We start from the raw sequence: 18,401 nt of genomic DNA, 5'->3' as shown, positions 1-18,401 counted from the left end.
CAAATGGTATTATCTAGTAGGAACTCTGAAAGACTAATGGCAGGACACTTCACATGCTGATCAAGCCATAGGGGGCATCAAACTCACATCCAAGCTTGGGACACATCATTTATTCTACAATATTATCAAGCTTGTATTACATATTGTTCACATGACTTTTTCCCTTATCTGATATGAGAACTTTATACCTAACTTGATTAAATAAACATTTTATCCTAATCTAATTTAACCTTTAATATAAGATGTTTAGTCTCAACTCCATAATGACCAGCTCATCATGACTTTTTCGCCTAACTGATTTTTCCCCTATCTGATAAGGGAACTCTATACCTAACTTGTATCACACAAACAAATGGTATTATCTAGTAGGAATTATGAAAGACTAACGGCAGGACACTTCACATGTTGTAGCCATAGGGGGCATCAAACTCACATCCAAGCTTGGGACACATAATTTATTCCACACTATTATCAAGCTTGTATTATATATTGTTCACATGACTTTTTCTCTTATATGATATGAGAACTTTATACCTAACTTGATTAAATAAACATTTTATCCTAATATAATCTAACATTTAATCTAAGATGTTTAGTCTAAACTCCATAACAATCGGTTCATCTTGATTTTTTCCCATAATTGATTTTTCTCTATCTGATATGGGAACTCTATACCTAACTTTATACCTAACTCTATACCTAACTTTATACCTAACTTGTATTACACAAACAAATGGTATTATCTAGTAGGAACTATGAAAGACTAATGGCAGGACACTTCACATGCTAAAGCCATAGGGGGAGTCAAACTCACATCCAAGCTTGGGACGCATAATTTATTCCACACTATTATCAAGCTTGTATTACATATACAATTAACTCCATCTAAGGAAACACCTCAATAAGGGACCTTAGACCAAATATGGGGGTTATCTTATGGTGCCTGAAACCAGCCTCCAAGAAGAGCTTTTCCCACTCTTTCTCATTTCTTTCTCTTCCATTTACCAGTGTCATCATCATCATGTCCATCAGCAGCTTTGTTTCTGTTATGTCATCTTCATCTTTCTTTTCATTTATCACTATGTCTATGATGATGATCTTCCTCTCTCTTCTTCCCTTGGAATTGCTTCTCTGCATTTCTTCAGTATCTTCAGGCAATCTTCATCACTCCAATCATGCAGGACACACTGTCAATCATTCATTTTTTTTTTTCCCACCAGAAATCAGAAAGCATAATAAAGAACAAAAAAAAAACATGTAGAAATTTTAAATGGCAAATCTGAAAAGTAAAAGAAATTAACAGGTCGAAACTTAAGGGGAGAAATGAATACCTTAAGTAGAATGGCATCGGCAGAAGGGACGGACTGAAACATATCACCTCCAACATACTCCAAGTTCCTACTCTCTGGTAAGTTAGCAACAACGTGGGGAAGGTCAAACACTGTGCATTTCAATTGAGGGAAGGCCTCCGAAATGATCCTGGCAAGAAGACCTGTCCCACCTCCTAGATCTACCAATGAACTCAACCCCTCAAAAACTGGCTTCAACTCTCTAAAATTAACCACACTCATCATTTGAGAGTCACTGGCCAGTCCTTCATTGAAAAGATTGAAAATTTCAGGGTTATGGCTCCCATGGTCCCAAAAGCTCACCCCATGTGCGGTCTCAAAGGCTGTCAGGTCATCCCCTCTCAACCAGTCTCCAAAGAAATGCCAGGGAGTTACCAAGACTGGATGAAGCATGGTCAAAACGAAGGGTGATAAGTTGGAAGTTGGGTTGTCTTTGAGGAGGAGCCTAGAAGAAGGTGTGAGAATATAGCCTTCTTCTTCCTCATGTTCATGAACTTTTGCTATAGCAAAGAAGCCAGAATGCACCAGCAAACGCATGAGCCGGTGCACACAACTGGCTTTTGTGGGGGGGATATGAAGCGTGGAGAGCAACTGGGGCAGAGTCGTGGGGTGGGCATGGTTGTGGATTATGTCAGGAATGCCTAGCTGAACTGCACATTTAAGTGCCATGGAATTCATGAAGCTACAAATATGTTTATACATATGAGATTGAGCTTGAAACAACTCACCTGCTCCCTCTCCATGAATAAGATCCATGGATAATGCACTTAACCTTCCTCCTCTAATCGTAAAACACTCCTGGCCCTGTGTTTTTTATAGACAGGATGATTGATTGATGACGAACAAGGAAATGGTTGGACCGATGGAAGTGTTAACTTTTTTCCAATAATGGAAGTGTTAGCTTTTTTTCCAATAATGTGTGCTTATATATAATTATATTTATGTAAATATTATTTAAAAGTATCAATTGATAGATATGTGAATCAATTAATCGGGTATCTAAGAGTCTTATATATGGAAGACTCAATTATAAATTGGGAGTTAAAAAAATTATTTTATATGAATGTGGTGTTACAACTTTTGTAATCCAATCATTATGAAATTTAATTTGTATATTATGATTATGAGTAATTGAGGAAAATGGAAAAATATAAACTATGTCATTATATAGATGCATTCAAATTCATAACCCACAATTACCCATTAATTTGTACATAATGGTTGTAAATAAGTCCATATCATGCCTTCACATGGAAAATCATTATACTTTATGATTTCAACTCTATGAGCCTCCAAATATCTAGTCTTGTAGTTTTCAGTTTGGATTTTCCATTTCTATTTCCTAAAAAACCTTTGCTCATAAAATGAAAAAATAAAAAAAATAAAAATATTGTTTTTAAAAAATTTCTCATTAAAAATGAAAACAATTTTTTAGAAAATTTAAAAAATAAAAAAATTCCCACAAAAAAAACATATAAAAGAGAATATAAGTATTTAAAATATGAGAGGTATAAATGAATATATTAGAATACTTATTGACTCCGTTAAGTGTTATTATTTTGCACAGGCTTCCACGCAACATCTTATGGACAAAACGTGTACACGATTTCAATTTTTAGCCTTTAATTTAAATTGGACGTATGAAACTCTTCAACCTTGAAACTATACTTTAATGAATGAAAATCCTTTTTCTTGCATCACACCCTTTCCAATCTCAACCGTAGGATATTTTGGCAATAATATCATTTGAATTTCCCTATCCTTTTTTTGGTCACATTAAATTTATATGTAAACAAATGGTGGTCACATGATCCAATGCCACCCAAAATTCTTAATTTATCCTCCATTAAGGTCAACGTCAATTGTGTAAGCAAGAATACCTAAACCCCCTTTTTGTGATTTGTCTGGAACCTCAAAGAGATCCATTCCCAGCCATTGGATCATGGTGTCTTTCGCTTCAGATTTTCTAACAGGGACGGAGGAATTAAGGAGAGAAGTTTCCTGATAGAGGCAGGTTTGACATCATGAATCTGAGATCTTGCCGGTTCTTCCAACGACGTAGTGATGTGGGCCTGGAATCTTTGGGTCCATAACCACCTACAGCCCAATAGGTTTTGGTTTTGTGTCCATGATGTTGGGGACTTCGAGTAGACCCAGCCCAAATCCATGCGTTAGGAGCGTGTGATGTAATTCCATTATTTCATTGAAATTCGAGAGAGAAAAAACAAAAGGTCAGTAGGGATTTTCCCACTTGTTCTCATTTCCTTCTCTTCCATTCACCACTGTCATCAACATTATCATGTCCATTAGCAGCTTTTCATTTGTCACCATCTCTATGATAACAACCTTTCCTCCCTCTTCTTCCCTTGGAATTGCTTCTCTGCATTTCTTGGTATCTTCATGCAATCTTCATCACTCCAATCATGCAAGACAGTCTGCCGATCATTCATTTTTTCTTTTCATCAGAAATCAAAAAGCATAATTGCTCGTTTTCCTGATTGGAGCGAATTTGAAATGGCATAACTGGAAAGGAAAAGACAACTAGAGAAAAACATGTTGGGATTGAGCCATATGTGTCCATGATGTTGGGGACTTCGAGTAGACCCAGCCCAAATCCATGCGTTAGGGGCGTCTGAGGTAATTCCATTATTTCATTGAAATTCGAGAAAAAAGAAAAAGAAAAAAAAGGTCAGAAGGGATTTTCCCACTTTTTCTCATTTCTTTCGCTTCCATTCACCACTCTCATCATCATCATCATGTCCATTAGCAGCTTTTCATTTGTCACCATCTCTATGATAACAACCTTTCCTCCCTCTCCTTCCCTTGGAATTGCTTCTCTGCATTTCTTGGTATCTTCACGCAATCTTCATCACTTCAATCATGCAAGACAGTCTGCCGATCATTCAAATTTTTTTTTTCATCAGAAATCAGAAAGCATAATTGCTCGTTTTCCTGATTGGAGCGAATTTGAAATGGCATAACTGGAAAGGAAAAGAGAACTAGAGAAAAACATAGTGGGATTGAGCCATATAGCCCAACATGGCTAGCACTTAGCATATCCGAAGGGAAGGCCAGAGGCCTAGAGCTGTGACTGCGTCCCCAAGAGTATTCGAAACTAGGACTAAACCTTATGTCCAACCATTTCCTGGTACCATCTAAGCTAATAATTTAGATGTTAACATGTTACTTTTAACTTAATAGAAAAAATAAAATATTTTAACTTTTTCTATTAAGACAAAAAACAAATACCACCTAAATCACATTGATCACTTAAAATGACTTTATGAATTAATATAATTTAATGACTTAATTTAAGTTATTAAATATCTTTAAATATTAAGTCAACAAAATTAACTCAATCTTAATCTCAAAACTTTTTTTACCTTTTTTTACCTATGTTTAGTAAAAATATATTTTAGTACTATGACTTTACATTGATAACTCATCTTTTGTAGTAAATGTTTTTATAGTTATCTTATATTTTTACAATACTTAAAGTATAAATGTTTAACAAATAACTTTATTTCTTAAGTTTAGTAAAAGTATAAATAATAATTAAAATTAATAAAGATAAATATATTAATTTAATAATTTAAAATAAAATTTAAATTAATTTTACCAAACAACTTTAATATTAAAATAAAAAAATAAGTAATAAGTTTTAAATCAATAACTTAAAAGCCAACTTAACTCATTAATTAATAAGTATTAAATTTTATTAAACACCCTCATTATTTATCACTTAACAACTTAAATTGACTCAAAGTAAATTTTTAAAGTATTTGAACATCTTAAAATTATTATTTTACCATTACATTTAAGTATCTAAGTAAATTAAATTTTTTAATAAGTAAATATTTATTTGTGTCTGGCTATCTGCTGCAAAAAGCATTATGAGGAGAGAATGGCTCAAATATATTGTTAAAACCCATTCCAAAATGAACACAATAGTAGAGCTCACCATACATACAGGGGTAGTCCTCAAGAAATCCCAACTTCATTTGGAACACAAACAAATGGTATTATCTAGTAGGAACTGTGAAAGACTAATGGCAGGACAGAAGTCATAGGGGGGCGTCAAACTCACATCCAAGCTTGGGACACATGATTTATTCCACACTATCATCAAGCTTGTATTACATGTACAATTAACTCCAACTAAGGAAACACCTCAATAAGGGACCTTAGACCAAATATGGGGGTTATCTTATAGTGCCTGAAACCAGCCTCCAAGAAGAGCTTTTCCCACTCTTTCTCATTTCTTTCTCTTCCATTTACCAGTGTCATCATCATCATGTCCATCAGCAGCTTTGTTTCTGTTATGTCATCTTCATCTTTCTTTTCATTTATCACTATGTCTATGATGATAATCTTTCCTCTCCCTTCTTCCCTTGGAATTGCTTCTCTGCATTTCTTCAGTATCTTCAGGCAATCTTCATCACTCCAATCATGCAGGACACACTGTCAATCATTCATTTTTTTTCTCTCACCAGAAATCAGAAAGCATAATAAAGAACAAAAAAAAAACATGTAGAAATTTTAAATGGCAAATCTGAAAAGTAAAAGAAATTAACAGGTCGAACAATTTGATCAAGGACAAAAACAAATCAACACTTAAGGGGAGAAATGAAAACCTTAAGTAGAATGGCATCGGCAGAAGGGACGGACTGAAACATATCACCTCCAACATACTCCAAGTTTCTACTCTCTGGTAAGTTAGCAACAACGTGGGGAAGGTCAAACACTGTGCATTTCAATTGAGGGAAGGCCTCCGAAATGATCCTGGCAAGAAGACCTGTCCCACCTCCTAGATCTACCAATGAACTCAACCCCTCAAAAACTGGCTTCAACTCTCTAAAATTAACCACACTCATCATTTGAGAGTCACTGGCCATTCCTTCATTGAAAAGATTGAAAATTTCAGGGTTATGGCTCCCATGGTCCCAAAAGCTCACCCCATGTGCGGTCTCAAAGGCTGTCAAACCATCCCCTCTCAACCAGTCTCCAAAGAAATGCCAAGGAGTTACCAATACTGGATGAAGCACGGTCAAAACGAGGGGTGATAAGTTGGAAGTTGGGTTGTCTTTGAGGAGGAGCCTAGAAGAAGGTGTGAGAATATAGCCTTCTTCTTCCTCATGTTCATGAACTTTTGCTATAGCAAAGAAGCCAGAATGCACCAGCAAACGCATGAGCCGGTGCACACAACTGGCTTTTGTGGGGGGGATATGAAGCGCAGAGACCAACTGGGGAAGAGTCGTGGGGTGGGTATGGTTGTGGATTATGTCAGGAATGCCTAGCTGAACTGCACATTTAAGTGCCATGGAATTCATGAAGCTACAGATATGTTTATACATATGAGATTGAGCTTGAAACAACTCACCTGCTCCCTCTCCATGAATAAGATCCATGGATAATGCACTTAACCTTCCTCCTCTAACCGTAAAACACTCCTGGCCCTGTGTTTTTTATATACGGGATGATTGATTGATGACGAACAATCAATCATTGGAAATAGCTGGACCGATGGAAGAGTTAACTTTTTTTCCAATAATGTGTGCTCATAATGTGGTTATATATAATTATATTTGTGTAAATATTGTTTAAGAGTATCATTTGACAGATAGGTGAATCAATTGATCGGATATCTAAGAGTTTTATGTATGAAAGACTCAATTATAAATGAGAAATTAGAAAATTTAATTTATATGAATGTGGTGTTACAACTTTTATAACTCTATCATTATGAAATTTAATTTGTACATTATGTTTACGAGTAATTGAGGAAAATGGAAAAATATAAACTATATCATTATATAGATGCATTTACATTCATAATCCACCATTACCCATTTTTTTGTACATAATGGTTGTAAATAACAAGTATAACTCTCTTTGATGAGAAGACTAAGGGATGTACAACTTTTATAAGTTAAGGTCCCAAAGCACACTCTCATACTTATGTCTTTTTGTTATTTTATTTTTTAACAATAGATACCACACAAGTGACTTATTTACCATATGAAAGTAGTGAGTTAAAACTTTGACAATACAATTCACAAGGTAACTCAATCTCACTTCAAAAGTGTTATTAGTATCATGGACCAAGATAAGAATATGATCATTATTTTAGTACTTATATTTATTTTGTTTTATGCATCCAAAATTATTTTTTAAAATAATTATTTTCACATAAATATATTTAAAACTTAATACTTATTACTTAATAACTTAAATTTGTTTTAAGTTAAATTATATTTGACTTATTAACTTAAAATTTATTACTTAATTATTACATTAAGTACTAAGACTATTTAATAAAATTTATTGTAAATCATCAAATTAATATATATACTCATAAATTATGGTTAAAGCAAATGAGGTCGAGTAATAATAAAAGTTGTGGGGTAGTATAAGAGATTGTGAAAATAATTAGGACAAATGAGGATAGAAAGACAAAATGAAAGTATGAACTTAAGAATAAATTAATTATTTTTACTTATTACTTAAAGTTATTTTTAACTTTAATTCATACCATTAAGTTATTTTATCAAACATATTTAATTTACTTAATGACTTAACTTAAATAATTAAGTTACTTTTATTATTAAGTTGGTTTGCTAAATACCATTTAAAGTTATTTTTAATTTTAAGTATTAAATTAAAATAGTTAACTTATTCTTAATTTCCAATCCTTTTTATTTCATTTGCCCACATAAGTGAAAGTATATTTTAAAATTATAATTCTACATTCATGACTCATTTTTTATAATAAATATATTATATATTATAATAATTTAAATATAAATAAATTTATTACTTAAAATTAATAAAAAAAAAGATGAGTTAAAATCAATAAGGATAAATTTTAGTTAAAATTAATAAGAGTAAATGCTTAATACTATCTTATATTATTTTATGATAGTTTTTCTTTTTCTAGAATAAGCAATTTTTTTCTGTTTCTAGAACAAGCAATTTTTTCCATTTTTACCCGGTATTTTGATTTTTGGATTTTGATTAATCAAAATTCTTTGGAAAAAAAAATGAAAAAAAAAACTTTTTTTTTTCTTTATAACTTAAAGCCTAAAGGCATGTGTGACAGACAATCATGATATATGCCCATGATGCATATCCATCCACCTTTTCCTTGTTAAGAAGCATGCACTTCCTCTGCCAAGGACACTGCCTAGTGGAAATGAAGTGCAAAATGAAAGACTTTAGAGAATCTTTTCAGTCCTTTTGCCTTATTATATAGGGTGGTGTTCCTGGTCTCCTCTTCTCTTCATTCTTTTTCTCACCTTTTGGGTGTTAAGGAATTAACACCCTGAACTGAACTTTCCATCAACTTCATTTAGATTATAATTGGAAGTTAATTATTACAATGTGGTAGCATGTTACAGGCATTCCAGGGCTATTAGACTTTATACCATGATTTTAAAACTATATACTTTAGTGGGTTTTTTAATTAACAATCTTCCCATGTAACATTTTCTTTTCTCAAGTTTCCAAAGAGGTGTTCCCATCAATGGCCGCCCGCCCAGTTTTCAAACATCACACCTGCTTTTGAAGAGGAAGGAATTCTCAAGTGGGGTGTGGCATCGTAATGATGATGATTTGAGAGCGTTTGAAGATGTGTGCTGGGAAGGGGACCCTCCCATCCCTCTTTTGCTTTTTTGCCATTCTTTCTCTCATGTATGTTTGTGAATATGTGCTCATTCCGTGTTTTAATTTTTAGGGCATCCTCCCTCTCCTATGGCCTTTTCCAGTTTTTTGCCTCCCCCTCCCTCTACGTAAAGTGTATTATTGGCCAATGTTTGCCATGATCCTTAGGCTTTAATACCATCATTCTAAGGTATTCGACCTTTTTCTAAAAGAATAAAAAAATTAAAACTTTGTATTTTGAGTAAAGGAGAATTACACAAAGGTAATTATGAATCCAACTAGAGAATTTATGAAAAGAAGGACAAATGGGAAGGTGAAAAATCAAGGCATGGAACTAATTTTGTGAGTAGGTCCAATCAATAATGAAATCCATCTGCATGTGGGTATGTCCAATTAATATGAACAAGAAGTTAGATGCATATTATGCATAATCAACAAAAACGACGAACATTAAACTTCCCACCGCTATGTAAAATATTAAGCAACTAAAAAGGATATTAGGTAGATAATCAAAATCAGAAAACCAAAGTAGATGAACAACTATATAGCTAGGCTATTATGTACTTGGCTGCATCACATTTAAAGTGCGTTTTGTAATGATTTTAGGAAGTGTTTATAATATTTTTAACATTTGAATGATAAAAATTTTCAAGTATTAGAAATATTAAAAACGCTTCCTAGAATCACTATCAAACGGGCTCTTAATTATTTTATCAACTACATACGGTGTAGCTCTTTTTATTAAAATAATTAAGCCAAATTCTCTTACCATCGTTACAAGCGCATGGGCCACCACCAGTGAGCAAGTGGTCAGTGGGACGGTGTTGAAAAACTTCAATTAGAATCTAGAGTCTTTGATTGAACTTGTTAGGAGTGGTTAGATGACGCGCTTGTCAGCTGGTCCTGCAAAATTCTAACAGAATTGGAAGCATTAAACACGCTCCACCGCAATGGAAGGCTTCACCAATGACTGCTCCGGCTCTCCTGATTCCCTCAGTGCCTCAGGCTTCGGCCAGCCCTGGTTTTTGCTTCACCAAGGGCCCAGCTACATGGCTTTCCCACCAAATGAGTCTAGGCCCGATTCAAACGCAATACGTCTTTGATTCTTCTCTTTCTTTTGCACGTTTCTTAAACAAGTAGTCCTAGGTCGTTGCTGTACATAAGCTATTAAATGTTATGATTCAAGTGAGGTCATAGAGAACCGATAAAAATGTTTTCTAAGTTGATTGATCGTATGCCACAACTTGCTTGCACCACTCATTCAGTACATGCACAATGGGTCATGCCTTATGAAACAATACCAAAGCTATGGCTCTTAGCAATTTATTGGAAAAATAATAATAATAATAATAATAATAAAGAAATAAGATCCCCTGATAGCTTAAGTGATTTGATGACTGATATAATCAACCATTCCTCTTTACTCATTATACATCTTTCAGTATCCAATCATTGAGTTCATCTTTCATAATCCAGACAAACAAATAATCCATGCCCAGAAAAATATGTGTCTATATAAAAATATTTTCAGAAAACAATTTCATAAAAAATTGTTTAAAAACTTAAAATATTCTCAATTTATTTTTTGTATTTGTATAATTATTTTTTAAAACAATTTTAGAAAGCAAGTGAAGATAACAATTTGTTTCAAGAAAACACTTTGTTTTGAAGATTACTTTTTATTAAAAAAAATATATCAAACATGTCTTGAGTCTCAAAACCAATTTTTAAATTTTAAGGAAAAAAAATATTTTCAAAATCAGTTCCAAACTCAAAATATTTGACACAAGAACCTGGAGAAGGCTTGGTCCCAATTTTATGGGACCCCTCTCCCCTTTGTCTTTGATATTATTTAGCTGTTCACACAAACTTTTGGATAGGATTTAGGCAGAGCCCAGGGGATGCTAATCTTAAAGACTGCTACCTAATTTCTAGAAGTCTTGCCTGTGTACTGCTGATGACCTGATTATTTCTCTAGAAGCCATTTTTCCAGGGCCACCACAGCAACATATTTTAGTGGGGGTTGTGTTCATCATCTAAGTTTGGCCTTTCCAGTAATGGTAACAACTCCAGAAAGGCAAAACTTTTGGAAATGTTATGCATACCACAAATGTTTGAATAGCATAATTCTATTCCCCTGTTTGGAAATACAGAAAAGAAGCCCAAAAATATGCAATAATAAGTCCATTAAATAGTAAAAATGGAACTTATTTGAGCAGCAAAACTGACTTATTTCAAGTACAATGACAAGAAAAATAGGCCCATCCCAATTCAAAAGCAATAAAAATAAGAGCAGTAATCATACAGTACTCCTGGGATTACAATCCAGTAACAAACTCAATCAACCACATCATCTTTAGCCTAGGGATAGACCTCAATAAGCGATAGTACACCAAATCTAGGTGTTATTTTGTAGTGGCTGAAACCAGCTTCCAAGAAGAGCTTTTCCCATTCTTCCTCGCACCTCTCTTTCCCAGCCACCAAAACCATCATCATCATGTCATTGAAGAGCTTTGTCTTGGCCAACTCATGTTCATCTTTCTTGTTACTCAGTACCAAATCTATGATTATCACTTTTCCTCCCTCAGCACTGCTCGGAATCGCTTCTCTGCATCTTTTCAGAATCTTCACACAGTCCTCGTCGCTCCAATTATGCAGAACACTCTGCAAATTAACCAGTCACCATCGCCATCACAAAATTGAGAGTAAAAGTATCTACTCACTTCTACATTGTAGTTAAAAGCAGAGCTAATGGTGGTTCAAGTTTTGGTCCAGTGAACAATTTAACTAACATTTCTATGTATATAGAGTTTTGGCAGTGATTGCTAACAGATTTTATGTTACACTTCATCAAGAAATCGTACCTTAATAAAAATGGCATCTGCAGAAGGGATGGACTGAAACATATCGCCTCCAACATAGTCCAAATTCTCACTCTTTGGTAAGTTAGCAACCACTTGTGGAAGGTCTAACACTGTGCATTTCAAGTGAGGAAACGCTTCACAAATGCCCCTAGCCATTGTCCCAGTGCCGCCTCCCACATCAACTAATGAAGACAGCCCCTCAAAGATTTCCTTGCACTCTCTAATAGCCAAGCACATCATTCGAGAATCAGTTGCCATAATCTCACCCATAAAACTAAAAAATTCCGGATTTTGGTTCCCATAGTTCCAGATGTCCATCCCATGGGCAGCCTCAAACGCAGTGAGGTTGCTCCCTTGCAACCAACTCCCCAAGAAATGCCATGGGGTCACTAGAACAGGATCTAGCATTCCTAGAACAATCGGTGCCAAGCTGGTAGCGTTATCTTTAACGAGGAGCCTAGAAGGGGGCGTAAGAACATACCCTTCTTGATTTTCATCAACTTTCTGCGTGGCAAAAAAACCAGAGTGCACCAGTAAACGCATGAGCTGGTTCAAGCGGCTGGTCTTCTCTGGGGGAACTTGGATAGCGGAGGCCAACTCAGGAAGAGTAATTGGCTGGTTATGGTTGTGGATTGCGTCCGGTATGCCTAGCTGAACTGCACATTTAAGTGACATGGAATCCATGAAGCTGTATACATGCTTGTAGATGAAAGATTGAGCTTCAAATAATTCACTCCTTCCCTGGCCATGATTGTGATCCATGTTTCTGTTGCTTTCTATCGTCCAGCAGCTTCTGCTCATATAGATGAATTCGCTACCCTACAGCTGATTTTTAGGATAAGATTAATTAAACGACTCCATCTTATTATACTCGTCAGCCCACTTGACTTGACTTGCTGAAATTATAGGCAAAGGTTATCTAGTTCTGATTTAAATCTCCAAGAAGGAATGCCACGTACCATCTTCTCTTGTCCCACAAGAGAAACAATAGGAAAGAAATAACAAAACCTTTGCCACGTCAAGTGAAAAAAAATACATTTAAATTAATAAATTATTGGACGATTGATTGATGACAAAGAGAAGAAGATTAAGGCATACGTGTTGGTGATTTACTAGGATGAGAGAAAACAAATAAAGCCAGCAACTTACATGGAACAAGGACAAAGTCTGGATGGATCTTTTCAAAAACCACCTTTTCTTTTCTGTGTGCTGTGTATTGGAAGACAAGGTGGTTTTGAGTCTCAGGTCATGTTTACAAGTCTCGACGACCAGAGGATTCCGTGATGCTCTTTGTATCTATAAAATTAACAGCCAACGTCTGTATTGGGGTTTGACAAGAGTAAATTGGTCATGTAACAAAAGTAATTCCGGAGAATAATATTTGGGTTGTAATAGTAGTGGTAACCTCTTCTTTCAATCCTTGGGAAGATGGATAGAAGAATTTGAAGGGAGTGAAGGAATTGGAATCCGCCCTTGCTATTCGAGTGTGATGCAGAGGATGCGTTACCCTGTGTATTGTCAAGAGGCCAAGCTTGTCATTATTCCTCTCAGCTTGGTGCCTTTTTAATTGGGTGATTGAGACAAAGTTAGTCTTACCCTTTATCCGTCCCCTCTCAAGGCAAATATGTATCTGGGTTTTCATCTTTTATTTGTGTAGAATGGACAAAAATTCTACTCGTGCCTAATTTCATAAAGGCACGTCTAGAGGCATACGTCTGCTAATGGTTTTCACCCTTTAAAAGGATGATCCCATGTGACAATGACCCGCTGGATGACTATTATCTGGTATTTAGAATCTTCTTCTTTTGCTTCCCTTTTTCCTTTTCCAACTTAAGTGATAACTTAATCATGAGAGGAGGGGGAGCGTCGGAGCACTCAAATCTAATATTTCCCTCTATGTGCAAGAAACTCCCAAAGGAGTACGAAGCTACTTAGTTGATGGACTTGTTGTAGTTGTCAGCAGAGTTGAAGAGTGGAAGCTTGAGAAGAAGTGTTGTTGGAAAATTTTGCTCCAACAATTGGCACCATTTCCTATGAAAATGGCTCCTACTGGGAAGATGAGTGACTTGATGAAAGTGGAGACCAAACATTAGAGGATCGAATTAGAGCAGTTATGGATCAGCTAGAAACGCAGCAGGCAGAGTATCATTGTCAGTATGAATCATTGTAGACCACAGATGAGCTGTGCAGAGTAAGAGGAGTAAAAGTCACAGATTGGATTATGAAGTCTCAATTAATCTTATCGTGTTACGTAGGAGGATGTCAAAAAATTGTGTGCAATGAACAATTGAGAGGAGAAGGACACTCTTCAGCATTATAACCATTCTATTTTCGTTTGATCAATGGACTCTTTGATGTTAATGTGTTCTATGGACAAAGGGAACACATTATTATCAGACAATGTTCAAATCTGACTCATTTTTAATATTTTTCTATCTTCTTTTATATTTTACATAATAAAATCAAATATAAAAAAATTATTTTTCTTAACATTTAGGAATTAAATAAAACCTAATATATTATTTAAAAATTCATAAGTAATAAGATCATCACCAAAATCAATATCATAACTTTGTGTCTTTTACTAGGAAGCTAATCGGCAAGAACTAAGAAAGTCTTCAGCGGATATATCACATAAATTTGTGGTCTCTATTATACATAGTGTGATGTGTCATGTAGGTAGAGGTGTCCAAGGTCGTGCCCACTTAAAAATTGTGTCAGGCCAGGCCAGTCCATGCAAACCAAATAAGTAACCTGACACAACTCATAAGCCCACAAACTAATCGTGTTGATTTAAAATTTTAATTTAATTTTTAAAGTTATTTTGTCTTTAAATTATTTTCATTATTTAATAAAATTTCTTTTTTTTACTTTAAAAATCTCATATAATTATACTTTTTATTTTTTACATTTATATTTATCAAATTTGTAATTATAAAATTTATAGAAATATTAGTTTTTTGTTTTTAAAAATAGTAAAAAAAATTATATTTGAATTTAGTTTTTTAATCAAAATAACAATAAATTTAAAATAATTGAATATAAAAGGAAATGAAATGTATAAAAAAAATAATTCTTTTATTCAATATTTCAACAAATTACATAAAAAAATAAGGAAAAAAAAGGTATGGGTGGGTCGGCATGATGGCACGGCTGGTTGTTTCCATAGGCCCAACACGGTCTGCTGCTTTGGGTTGTGCTAGTCTGGGCCACTACTGCAATTGGATCATGCCGGCCTGATCCAGTCTTTTGGCATGTCAAGCAACAGGCCAAAATGGGCTGCCCAACCCATTAGACACCTCTACATACAAGGATCAACATTGTGGGTTGAGGAATAATACATAAATTTGTGATATGTTGTATATAGTGTGAGGTGTCTGGAAGGATAGCAACAAGGCAAATTCAAGACAGGTCACCTCCATTCGAACCAACTTCATTGAACCTTTTTATTTTTATTCTTTAATGTTTTCCTCTTTTTTTTCAATTTTTTTACTTTTAAAATGTAAAATTATATTAAAAATAAATATAATTTATGATTAAAAAATACTATAAATATTTATAATTCATTTTTAAGAAAAATAATATTTCATTTATATTAAAAAAACAAAAAAATAATTAAAATATTTTTTATTTAATATTATATATAATCAAAGCAAAATGTGACTAGATAAATTCAAACATAAACTCATTCTAAGTTTTCAAAAATTCATACCTATCTCAAACTCATCTATATTTATACCAAACTTATTCTATTATGATAAAAATTTTAAAATCCCGTCCTATTCTCATTGTGTTTTCCTGATCAATCCATTTGCTAATTTATAGAATTCAATAATTTATAAATTTAAAAGCATTTGGGGAAATATATTATTAAAAAATGAATGATAAATATAAAGGTTGATAACTAATTACCTCATCCCAAATGCCCTGAGGTAACTGCCTCTAATCATTACTCCTAAAAATCGTTACTCTTTGGTTATGCTTCGATTCCAAAGTCGCAAGAAAAGAAAAAATATTTAAATTTTTTTTTTCATATTCAATTCTATAATAAAAATATTAAAAAAAAAAAAACAAATATGATTAAAATTATTTAAAAATTTACATATTTAAAAATGATTTAATTTTCATATAATAAAAATAAATAAATAAAATGAGCTTAAAATATATATATATATATAATTTATTGACTTTGAATATATTTTCTATTTAAACAAAAAATTCTTTAAGTTTCATTCCTCGAATTTTCCGAGGTAAGTGAAGTTCTCCGTTCTCCAAGAGTAATCACAATACAAATTAGAAAAAGCAAGGATAAAGAAGGAAAGATCCCACTCAAGATAATAAACACAAAACCCATCAAGTAGCTCATCACCAGCAGGGTTATATGAGCTTCCAAAATGAACTTCTAAGCTGATCACAACCCCACTTTTGCTAATTGCTGTAAATCTAATGCTGAAAAACTCACCATTCAATGTTCAATACAAGCAACAAATTTTCCCAGCTTACATGGTTTTTGATCGTCTGCCTGAAAGGAAAAAGCAGTTGCTCCCAGGAGATCAAAGAACCCTCCCAGCAGCCCTTTTTCCCCCGACTGCAGAGAGCCCAAAATTTGTGTAGATGGAACATGGATGGGATGAAATTTAAGACAGACACAACCAAGTAACAACTTAATTAATTGGAAACAACCAGTAATTCTGCTACCCATTTGAAGCCATTCTTCCATTTAGTTGCTGCACATCAAATTGTAGAGTCTGCAACAACGGTGACCATGCTGCAGAGCAACATTGGACTCATATCCACAACTGAACTCTCAGTCTAAGGGAACACCTCAATAAGGGACCTTAAACCGAATATGGGGTTTATCTTGTAATGGCTGAAACCAGCCTCCACGAAAAGCTTTTCCCATTCTTTCTCATTTCTTTCCCTTCCAGTAACCACAGTCATCATCAGTAGGTCAAACAGGAGCTTCGCTTCAGTTATATCATGTTCTTCTTTCTTTTCATTTATCACTATGTCTATGACAATAACCTTTCCTCCCTCCTCTTTGCTTGGAATTGCTTCTCTGCATTTCTTCAGTATCTTCACGCATTCCTCATCACTCAGAGAATGCAAAACCAACTGCCATCATTCGCATTTTTCCATCAGAAAAATGAAAGCAAAATTACTTTCTTTTTTTTCCAACATCACCATACATACACAAGATCTAGCAGATTTTGGTAACAAAAACAAACCATGGAAGATAATAACTTTTGAACATATGCTCAATTTAAAGAGAGATTGATCGTCTTATGGAGGAGGAAATGCGTACCTTAAGTAGGATGGCATCTGCAGTAGGGACAGACTGAAACATATCGCCTCCAACATACTTCAAGTTCCCACACTCTGGAAAGTTAGAAACGACATGTGGGAGGTCAAATACTGTACACTTCAATTGAGGAAAGGCCTCGGAAATGATCCTGGCAATAAGCCCCTTGCCGCCCCCTAGATCAACCAACGAACCCAACCCCTCAAAAACTGGTCTGCAATCTTTAATGACCAAACTCATCATTCGAGAATCACTGGCCATTGCTTCATTGAAAAGGTTGAAAAATTTATGGTCATGGCTTCCATAGTCCCAAAAACTCTTCCCATGCGCAGTATCGAATGCTGTGAGGTCATTCCCTCTGAACCAGTTTCCTAGGAAGTGCCAAGGAGTTACCAAGACTGGATCGAGCATTGCCAGAACGAAGGCTGACAAGTTGGGAACATTATTGTTATCCTTGCTGAGGAGTAGCCTAGAAGAAGGTGTGAGAACATACCCTTCATCTTCTTCTTCTTGATTTTCATGAACTTTTGCTGTGGCAAAGAAGCCCGAATGCACCAACACACGCATGAGCCGGTTCACATAACTGGTTTTTGTAGGGGGGAGATGAAGGGCGGAGACCAACTGGGGAAGACTGATGGGATGGTTATGGGTGTGGATTATGTCAGGTATGCCTAGCTCAACTGCACACTTGAGTGCCATGGAATTTATGTAGTTAAAAATATGCTTGTACATATGAGATTGAGCTTGAAACAACTCACTTCCTCCCTCGCCATGAATGAGATCCATCCTCTGCTCACCATAGACCTGTCCTGCAGCTTCCCTTACATAGATGAATAATTATGGAGGACAGCGTGTCGGGCCATTCTTTCATTTTCCACTAACGTGATGTCATGTGTTCATGAATTCTCGGCATCTCTTCTGGAGTTGGCATTTGGAGACAATTATTTCATACTACTAAGTTCTTTATTTCTTTATTGTTAGTAATGGATAATGGGAGAATGATTACTGGCTGAGGAGGAAGTGGAGTTCAAATAGAACTTCCCAAGCTTCAAAATTTCAAAGGTTACCGTTAGTCTATCAATTATTTATTGACCCCCACCCGTTGACTTGAAAAATCAGCCAGCGTAATGCGCTTAACTTGGAATTTCTACACTGCTACTGGTAGAGTCTGACCATCTAGAAGACAAAAAAAGTCTTCTTTTTGAAATCCAAGTATCTGTTTACATG

General features: G+C 34.7%; 3 protein-coding genes and 1 pseudogene across 3 annotated transcripts; all 4 read right to left on the bottom strand.

Annotated features, from left to right (window-relative positions):
* Window positions 1-795: 795 nt before the first annotated feature.
* LOC117904347 lies at window positions 796-2,164 on the bottom strand (annotated as a pseudogene).
* A 3,079-nt stretch (window positions 2,165-5,243) lies between these two features.
* LOC117903996 (trans-resveratrol di-O-methyltransferase-like) lies at window positions 5,244-6,865 on the bottom strand. The gene is made up of 2 exons (XM_034816528.1): window positions 5,984-6,865; window positions 5,244-5,810 (listed from the first exon to the last, which is right to left on the bottom strand). The coding sequence occupies exons 1-2, from the start codon at window positions 6,755-6,757 to the stop codon at window positions 5,508-5,510; spliced, it is 1,077 nt and encodes a 358-aa protein (XP_034672419.1). The 5' UTR covers window positions 6,758-6,865; the 3' UTR covers window positions 5,244-5,507.
* A 4,254-nt stretch (window positions 6,866-11,119) lies between these two features.
* LOC117903991 (trans-resveratrol di-O-methyltransferase-like) lies at window positions 11,120-12,674 on the bottom strand. Its single transcript, XM_034816521.1, has 2 exons — window positions 11,873-12,674; window positions 11,120-11,672 (listed from the first exon to the last, which is right to left on the bottom strand). The coding sequence occupies exons 1-2, from the start codon at window positions 12,671-12,673 to the stop codon at window positions 11,370-11,372; spliced, it is 1,104 nt and encodes a 367-aa protein (XP_034672412.1). The 5' UTR covers window position 12,674; the 3' UTR covers window positions 11,120-11,369.
* A 3,507-nt stretch (window positions 12,675-16,181) lies between these two features.
* On the bottom strand, window positions 16,182-18,068 carry LOC117903954 (trans-resveratrol di-O-methyltransferase-like). The gene is made up of 2 exons (XM_034816468.1): window positions 17,178-18,068; window positions 16,182-16,987 (listed from the first exon to the last, which is right to left on the bottom strand). The coding sequence occupies exons 1-2, from the start codon at window positions 17,958-17,960 to the stop codon at window positions 16,685-16,687; spliced, it is 1,086 nt and encodes a 361-aa protein (XP_034672359.1). The 5' UTR covers window positions 17,961-18,068; the 3' UTR covers window positions 16,182-16,684.
* Window positions 18,069-18,401: the final 333 nt, after the last annotated feature.

Source organism: Vitis riparia, chromosome 17 (genome assembly GCF_004353265.1).
Source record: "Vitis riparia cultivar Riparia Gloire de Montpellier isolate 1030 chromosome 17, EGFV_Vit.rip_1.0, whole genome shotgun sequence".
Taxonomy (NCBI): domain Eukaryota; kingdom Viridiplantae; phylum Streptophyta; class Magnoliopsida; order Vitales; family Vitaceae; genus Vitis; species Vitis riparia.
Note: the sequence above shows the minus strand (reverse complement) of the source record. Positions and strands in the feature narration are given on the sequence as shown.